The sequence below is a fragment of the Morone saxatilis genome, unplaced genomic scaffold (genome assembly GCF_004916995.1).
Source record: "Morone saxatilis isolate NCDOM2014 unplaced genomic scaffold, NCSU_SB_2.0 Contig21, whole genome shotgun sequence".
In the NCBI taxonomy this organism is placed as follows: domain Eukaryota; kingdom Metazoa; phylum Chordata; class Actinopteri; family Moronidae; genus Morone; species Morone saxatilis.
The window spans coordinates 1497682-1507204 of NW_023339774.1; the positions used below are offsets into that span (position 1 = coordinate 1497682).

Below are 9523 nucleotides of genomic sequence, written 5' to 3' on the forward strand. Positions count from 1 at the left end.
AGCTAACGTTACAGCTCAGCCGAGCTGAAAAAAGCTTGCACAAGCCTAGCAAGAGGCTCTCGTCCATGAGTAGATTCTGTGTGGTGATACATGGAAAGAAAAAATGAAATTAATATTGTATAATGATGGTAATGGTAATGGACCTGTGCTTGTATAGCACCTTTCTAGTCTTCTGACACTCACAGTGCTTTTACACTACATGCCACATTCACCCTTTCACAGCACATTCACTCAGTGTGGCAAAGTCCAATCAAACAGAATCTAACTCATTCATACACATTACAACACCGATTGCAGCAGCATCAGAGCATTTTGGGGTTCAGTAATCTTGCTCAAGGACACTTTGACATGTGGTGGGGAGGAGCCGGGGATCGAACCAACAACCTATTTGATCCATTTCAATTGTTACTGACTGTCATAGCAGAAAGAAAGACAATCTGAAGATCACATATTTCTTAAAACATTTCCTCAGGTTTTCCTTTCTTCTGTCCACACAGGAGGAGCAAAACATCAAACCCCAGTACTTCACATTCCGCTGGCTGACCTTGTTGTTATCGCAGGAGTTCCTCTTGCCAGACGTCATCCGTATCTGGGACACTCTGTTTTCTGACCAGGACCGATTCCACTTCCTCATCCTGGTCTGCTGTGCCATGCTCATGTGAGCTCCCTGTTCTCTCACAGCATTCATCTCCCACAGCTCTGACTCTTCGTGTGATTCACTGTCTCTGTCGACTTCTTCTGTCCACAGACTCATCCGAGATAACTTGCTGGCAGGAGACTTCACGGTGAATATGAGATTACTGCAGGTAAGGCTTTTAATAATACACAGGGAAACACTGAAGAACCCCAAAGCTTCATATTTAGACATTAGGGAGGAGATGATATATGATATTATCAGTTTATTGTTTCCATTATTGGGATAATACTGTATATCCTCACATGAGGGACTTGAAAAAGCTGTCTACCTTGCTAACATACAGTCCTATATTGATAACCTGATTCATTTTTGAATTGCCACAAGGGGAGCTTGCATCTTTCCATTCCATTCATTCCAAAGTCCTAAGCTCATCACCTTGCTTGAAGGCTTGCCCGTTATATCCCCCACAAAAAAAAGTTGAACTGGATGTGTGCAAATTCTATGGGTGGGGGAAACAATGGGGTTGAAATTGGTTTGGTCATGCTGACATAAGCACACGTCACATTTACAGAAAGACAAAATGATCAGGTTTTGATAGAAATGTTGTTTTGGCATTCATTTTTAAATAGAGGTACAATATAACTGCAGTCTTAAAGGTTTGAAGTTACATTTTCCATTTCACCTGGACTTTATTATTGTAATGGCACTAGCTTTTAGAATAGTTGCTAAATATAGCACTTGACTAAGTATTTTATTTCACCACATTTATATGCAGTATAGGAATGATGCTGCTTGTATAAAACTCTTGTATAAGACTGACCGACATGTGATGTGCATTGTTTTTGGAAATATGACTCACGATGTGCAGTCTTCAAAAATGTATTATTAAACTTTCTCCCATGGTCTAATGTTAAAAAGAAAACCGATATTTCAATAAATTGTAAAATCGAATCACAATAGGTATCAAATTAGCACCCTAATATCGTGATCTTGTTGAATCTGGAGATAAGCATATTGTCCCAGCTCGAGTAAATAATGTAGATTCCAAACTAATGAACGACAGAGATGAGGTGTCCTGTCTTGAGACGCAATACAAATATTAATTTCTTAACAGAATGTTAGGTACTTTGGACAGGATAAATGTAATATGACATTTTCATATCGTCCCATACCTATTAGACATACAAGTAGTACGTTTGATGTCCTTACCAATAATAACTCACACAGTATGTGTTTTTTTCTGTATCTTACAGGATTACCCAATCTCAGATGTCCACACCATCCTGATCAAGGCCAAAGAGCTGCGGGATAACTCCTAACCTGTTCCCTCTTTTCCTCCTGCCCTCCCTGCTCACATGTGGTAGGTGGGGGTTTAAACATTTGAAAAACATTGTCATGTCAAACATGTATCATGGGAGGACTGGATGAATGAAGAGCCTGGACACATTTGTTAGGGGAAAACTCCAGCGTACTGCTTTTTTTTAACTCAATGTCCGATGTTTGGTCAGTGGGGACTGCCATGAAAACCTTTGAGGACACGCTGAAACTATTCCTTCCTGGAAGTGAGGAGGAGATGCCACTTGCTCCTCGATGCATTATGGGAAAAGGCTCCTCTCACAGCCATCTCTCCCATGGAGACTTGTTGTGCTCAGATAATTGTGTTTGCGCTGAACATCTGAGGGAGAGGGAGCCACATAAGTCCTACACTACCAATCTTAGTTTGTCATGAAAACATACCAGAAATGTTTTTGCAATGTAGAGCTAAGAATTTAATAAGAATCCCACTGCGACCACATATGTAGTCAGATTGAGCAAACATTTTAATTGGGTTGAGCAATAGTGCATGTTTATTCTTTATGGGTTTTTTTTTAGAAGTTGAACATTTTTAATGTAAGAAACATGTATGCCTTATCTGTTTAATGATGTGAAACAGGAGACAGTATTTCTGGGTATATTTGCTGTCTGGCTAAAATAAATATGAAGTGATGGGCCTTGCCTATTGAATATTGTATTAGTGAGCTTCTGAAAATCCTTATTCCATGTGCATTATGTCTCTTGTTTACTTTATAAAGTCATATTACTTTGACCAGACAAAACACTGCAAGAAGGACAACAACCATCAGAGGACATTGTGCTGCTTTTCACACTGAACATTATTTGCTGAGCTTTTTCTTCAGCCTGGGTCTACATGTATCTCTATAGCAGTTCCATACAGCACTTTATACCACAGTGAGTCATTCACTGTGACTGAGGGGGTGTGCGTTATTTCAGATAATGCATGGTAAGAAAGGTTACCATTCTGAACAGACATTCAATGACTGACAGTTTTCAACACTGTTTTACATTTTGGTCACTAACAAAATTTAGAGATTAGGTAGCCAGTCCGCAGCTAGTGGTTCTTCCATTTAGTGGAGAAGGAAAGTGTTTTGTGGCTGACAAAGATGTTGCTACCACAGAAATGACATTAATGGGGAGGTAATGAATACAATGTTAGATTGATTGATTTTACTGGGATTGGAAAAAGCCAAAGTTAGCTCATTTTGTTTGCCGTCTGCTACTGTCAAAATACAACACACCAAACAGAGGCTAAACACTTTTATTTCTAATAAGTGTACGTTATGATGTGCGTTATGAAAAAGTTCAACACCTCAAGAGCACCCAGGTCCTTGTGTTGTGTCAACACAACTTCCATTAATTAATACTGTATATCATGACTCAGAGCATAATTAATATTTATTAGCATTATGCTGACTCCAAATGATTAGCATCACATCAGCTACTAACAGCTAGTTAGCATTATGTCAGTTAAACAGCTAGCATGACTTTGTACGTAATAAAAATTCATGTAAATTTGTCAAAGAAAATACACACGACTGAGGGAAAAAATAAAAATTTTGAAGCTCTTGGGTTCAGCTGTTATAGCGGTAAACTATCTTCTTGCTTATTTTACTGTTAGCCAGCAGAATTTGATGGAACATAAATGAAAAGAAAGTAAGCATTAACGTAAAGTGTTAAAAGCTTCATAACTTGAGGATTAGCATTAAACCTCTTCCCACTTTTTATTCTTTTCCCTTTTATCTGTTAGCCTGCCTAGCAATAGCTTAAGAGTGGAGTGACAAGCAAGCTGAAGTAGCATGACTATTGCAGTGGTTTTAAACTCAAATCCCATTTCACACTTGATGCAGGCCTGCAATTGATTGGTTTTTAAGGAAATAAAGCCCTTGTTAACTTGGAGTTAAAAACTAAGCTAGCCCAGGCTTAATGGTGTAGATTAACCTTTGGTTAAGCCTTTTTAATGTTCAGTGCAAACTACAGCACAGCTTCACAGAGAGTGTTGATTCCTATCATTTATTATTTTATACTGTGTTGTGCACATACCATATGATCTGTGCAGCAGGTAGATTCATTTGAATGTAAATGTGTATCTGCAAGCCTAAATGTACCACTGCCGTAATATCCAGTCAATAGCTTGTAACATGTTAATATTGTTAATTAGTGGGGGACAAGAAGTCATTTCTGTTTTAAAGCTCAGAATATGTTGAATAATTTAATGCATACTCATATGAAGGCACTCAGATAGTGATGAAACACTTCTCCGCGTTAATTTTGGGAAGGATGAAACTAAAATTTTAGTATATCTTTTATGAATCGGACCTTGAGACGGGGCAGAGAGCGGTTGCAAGTGATGCCTAATTCATGCTGCAATCAGCGGCCTCAATCTGTTCTTTGGGAATTCACCCTTCAGTGTCATTGTGTCAAATATGACCCTTCAGATACTTGCCCAAAATGGTAACAGACACAATTTCCATGGCAACGGCAGTATTTCTCTGATGTATAATTTTTTAAATGTTTTTATAGACACTTCTTAGAAATCGGGCAGGGCATTAAAACTCAGTTTTTTCTGCTACCGAAGATCAAATCAAATCTTACTTGACCATCGTAGTTAAAACACACTATTGAAATGTAGTCTTTAATATTGCAGAGGGTTGTGTGTGTGGAAGCTCTGTTTACTTTTAGTAACTGTATGAAATGATAGTCCTTTTTAAAATGTGTTAAGCTACTCAAGGACACATTTATCTGTGAACTGAGAACTGGAAAGGATATTCTTCTGAATTGTGTCAAGTTAAACAATTTCTAAACCTCTCATACCAGATCAGAATTGGTATGTTGCAAAAATGAGCCATCATTCATTCTCCTTCATGGTATTTGAGTCATTTGTTCTAAGCTGTTAAATAAATTGAATCACTATTTGCTTTTGAATCTAAAACCAGTCAATCTGTGTCAGTTTTATTATGTAAAAAAGAAATGAGATTTTATCCACCCGTCCTTGTAAATCATCCAAGAGACTCTGAGGGGTCAGCAAATAATATACCATGCCATGTTAATATTCAGCTCCTCACCCTTTTGGATTTTGTACCCAAATTTCACCATCAAAACCTGAGCTTAATAAACAAATAACACAAAGAAAGCTGTTATTTTAATGGAAAATTAAAGAATAAGTCTATTTTTCTTATTGCCAACTAATTCCAAAAAAGACCAAAGCCAATAATGTGTTTCTGACTTCTTTATCCTGTCTGCTTATTGGTCCCTAGTGCAAAATTCTCGCAAATATATAACTGAATTCTTTTAAAAGCCTTAGTGATTTCATAAAACAGCTGAGCATTGTAGTTTTTTTTTTTTTTATTAAAAAGAACTCATTATAGCTGCCTTTTTGAAACAAGTAAAGGAGTAAGAAATCTATTATTCTGTTATAATAAGTTAATAGAGTTAATATCACTGAGGTATTTGGAGTTCACATAGTTGCTTATTTTGGATAAAACACTCAACTATGAGTCCAGTCCTAAAACCAATGCAAACAACTCCATAACTATATAAAATGATTTTGTTTTCTGAACTTGACCTGCCTTGAATGACCCCTAGGTGTGTGTTGCCCCGCCCTCTTAAACTGCAGTGAGACAGACCCAGTGTCTGTAAGAGAGGATTGGAGATTTGAATACAATAAAGCCCTTACTACTACAAATAAGACATTTCCCTGCTCTGTGCAGTTTTCTCTTACTTGACATCGCCTGAGAAAAAGCAGTCCTAAACATAAACCTTTCCAAGTGTACTGGCTCGACATTTATATTCAACCACTTCTAAATGTCCAGATTATTCTGTTTGGTAAGAAAGAGCAGAAGAACAAGCATCCTAAACCCAAAACAAGACATTTTGCACCTGAAAGGATCTTTATCTCGTGCAAATGTGTGGGGGTGAATTGTTTTTTTGAGGGACTAATTTATAGCATCCACATGCTCTTCTTTTTAATGTGTATTTATTTCTATCCTGATGGCTTTGTATGTGTGGGAGTGTGTGTGTGTGTGTGTGTGTGTGTGTTGGGGGGGGTGATGTTCAGTATACTCTTTATGTCTTATGTCAGTTATTTGCATGGTTCCAATTTTGTAAGCACATTTTTGTAATGTCTCCAGTGTTAAGACTTGTATATATGTTTTTACATGTTTGCAGATGTGCATTAAAATGAATGATGGTATAAATCAAACATCTGTCTCTGTGAAGTGGTGTAACTAAGCCAATTGTTACCGACCAGAAATAAATTCCTGTATAAAATGCCCGTTGAAACATGCTGTTCCAGGATAGCTTGAATTAAGATAAGACACTACAGGTAAAAACAGTTTTTTGAGAGCACAATTTCATTTGGACTATTTTGCTTCTATAACATCTTCTTTCTGGAAAGAAAATGCCCAAAAAAAACACATTTAGTTGTTGTTACACTTTGCCCTTGTGTCTGTCTCACAGGAGTGAATTTACTGGGACATCTAAATGGAACTGAACCCTAATGTAATTAGTTGTACCTGTACTTTTCCTGCTCAGGGCAATAAGTTGCTCCACTTGGGTGACCACTCAGAATGTGTTAGCTGATTTTAATGTCACATTTTTCACAGCAGACATTTTAGCATGCCTTTATAAGAAAACCACAGGTGTAACTCACATTAATAACTGCTCACTAGGCCCTGGTTTTGTGTGTGCTGAATGTTGATGTAGTGACATGGCTTAATGAGGAGCTTGACTGGAGTGGAATCATCTTTAGTTCGTGTTATTAGTTGCACCTGTTCTGTATCCGCTTTGTCTGCCACATGAAAGGTCTACTGCCACTACTAATAGTTACATACTGGTTGTTTCCACATATGGTCACCTTAGTGGTCACTATTATTGCTGGCCAATGTAAGTTTTTTACAGTGTGAACCCAGCAAATGGTACCCTTCAAGGAACGTCCCCTTAAGGTTCCCTGAACGTTGGAACGTTCTTTAAAGGTTATTTTTGTAAACTTTAGGGAACATTTCCTGAAGGTTGTCAGTTGGTACGTTTTGCAGGGAACGCTCCCTAAAAGGTACACTGAAGGTACCCTGAGGGTTGTTTTTTGTGAAAGCTTAAGAGGAACCTTTAGGGAACGTTCCCTAAGGGTTCCCAGAAAATTGCAGTTGAAAAACCTGTATAGAATAATATACAGTAGTTGTTGTAGTATTGCAAGGCCTCTCTTGTTTGTTCATTTAATATAATGTGTGCATCAAAAGCTTATGTGCATCAAACAGTGTATGTATTATTTGTTGTGTTGTATATACTGTGAATGGTTTTGACGAATGCAGCCCAAGTCCCACCCACAGCCTCTTGAGCCAATGGGAAGACGCGTTAGTGCAGCGTCCCCTGCCACGCATCATCTGAGGTAAACTAAGCTGTCGAACCCCAAACAGCTCGATAAAAACATGAAGTGATACCATAGGCCGCTTTCTAACGCCCTCTCATCACAAACACAAGCTCATTTAGCCTTTTCAGAGAACTAACGGTTCACAGGAGGAGGTGTGTGAGTTCTACATTATCTGAATCAGCATATTACAGTGGTGGCTCAACTAGCTAGCTGACGTTACGTAATGGCGCTATAACGGAAGGGTCGTGTCCCACAGAAATAAAAGTGCAAACTAGTTTTACTAAAAGAATGTGAATCACTCTCCCACCACTGTACAACCAGTTCACTGTGGTTATCTCTGGTGAACCGAGCAGCCTGGAGCCGTTAGGGTACTTTACTGAAGCCTACAATCTATTTGTGTAATCTATTACAGTATCATCATTATAAGACCTGTAATGACAGTGGTTGCACTGGACAGAGACCTGGATTTATTTGCAGCAATTAGTTAAAAGCACTGTTATTCATATGCATAATACTCAAAACAATATGTTCATTAAAGCTCTAACATGATTTAAATAATCTGAACAAAAAGCTATCTTTTGATTATCCATAAAGAAAAACATATTTAAGTGTTATTTGCATTGTCTGTAGATTGAGAAAATAGAGCTTATGGATGAGAGAATCAGGAATATGTCAATCATGGGCACACAAGTTTAAGTAATCCTGTTTAATATAATAAGTAAGTAGTTCCTCAGGTAGGTTGTTCCAAAGTTCAACATTTATCTTCCTCAGGACAGAGATCTATAGAGTAGGTCTGTCCCTCTCAGTGTAGAGAGCATAGCATCATAAACTGGGGCCAAGCCGTCAGTAAGTGTGTGTGAAGTAGCTTCTCTGAAAGCAACTGAAGAGCTGTGTTAATCCATTTTACTACAGAGTGGTAAGTAGTGTGCATGCTCAGTGTGGGAGTATAATGGAGAATGTACAGTCGGTGTTGACTGAGCAGATATGATAGCTATCGTAAGTCATGGGCTCCACTGAAGTGATATTTAACCGTTGATTGTTCATTCACTAGCTATCTACAATACCACAGAACTCAAGTTCTACATTCATGCACATTAAGAACTTTATGAATCACACATTGTACATGTACAGACAGTAAATGTTACTTTCCACATAGAGGGTGGCACTGTGCGCCAGCGCCAGGATTTATACACAGCAAGTTAGTTTAAAACTTCATTTCAGATAGTCAGATCTTGGATTACAGTAATTATTAAAATACAGTCCAACAGTTTCGTGCATGTGCTTAACCTGAGGTTTGTTTAAAATGCATTATGGGAAATGCAAGCTGAGGGAAAATAGAGCACTGTTACCATAACACAGAATATTTACTTTGGTCTCCATTCGCAGGTTAGAGCGATGCAGTACTGCAGCACTCGGGGTGGGGTCCGTGGATGGGACTTCCGGGATGTCCTGTTTTCAGGTTATGCTCCAGACGGGGGGATGTTCATGCCGGAGGGCGTGCCCGTGCTCAGCCCAGACACCCTAAGGGGCTGGAGGGGGCTGCCCTACACCAAACTGGTGGTGGAGGTTGCCTCACTGTTCATCCCCATCCAGCTGATCCCCAGAGAGGACCTGGAGGGTGAGCTGGTGGAATATTCACCGTTATCATAACAGCCGCAACCATCAGTCCATTAATGGATTAGTTGTCAACTATTCTGATAATCTATTAATGGTTTTCTCTGGATAATTTTTTGAGGACATCACCAGATTCAGAATTCAGCATTCAATTCTTATTGTCCTCGAGTGGAACGGAAATTTGGTACATATACATGTGTACGCCGAGAGAGCCACCTCGACATGAATCTACACACAAACTACACATAGTACACATATACAGACAATATACACATATCTACACATATAACACAGGAGTGACATCGTTAACTTAACCAGTGGGAAACAATGGTCACCATTTTATGAAACAATTAGCTAATCGATCCATCCACAAACTAATTGATAATGAAAATAATTAGTAGATAGAAAATAGTTGCAGCCCTAGTGTCATTTGACATTAAAGCTTCCACTTCATAAAAGTGGACCCCCCCCCAACTGGTTGAGACAGACGACCACCCACCTAGAGCCGAAGGGTCTGTCCGAGGTTTCTGCCCGTTAAAAGGCAGTTTTTCCTTGCCCCCGTCTCCAAGGTC

The 9523-nt window shown here is 38.8% G+C and overlaps 2 protein-coding genes across 2 annotated transcripts in view; both read left to right on the forward strand.

Annotated features, from left to right (window-relative positions):
• tbc1d13 (TBC1 domain family, member 13) overlaps positions 1-6173 on the forward strand; it is a gene marked incomplete in the record, with an annotated part of 16934 nt that extends 10761 nt beyond the window's left edge. The window contains 3 exon segments of the mRNA XM_035668028.1: positions 498-658; positions 749-806; positions 1891-6173. Coding sequence (XP_035523921.1) covers positions 498-658; positions 749-806; positions 1891-1956 — 285 coding nt within the window.
• A 1361-nt stretch (positions 6174-7534) lies between these two features.
• Positions 7535-9523, forward strand: part of thnsl2 (threonine synthase-like 2) — a gene marked incomplete in the record, with an annotated part of 6903 nt that continues 4914 nt past the window's right edge. The window contains 2 exon segments of the mRNA XM_035668363.1: positions 7535-8253; positions 8724-8955. Coding sequence (XP_035524256.1) covers positions 8733-8955 — 223 coding nt within the window.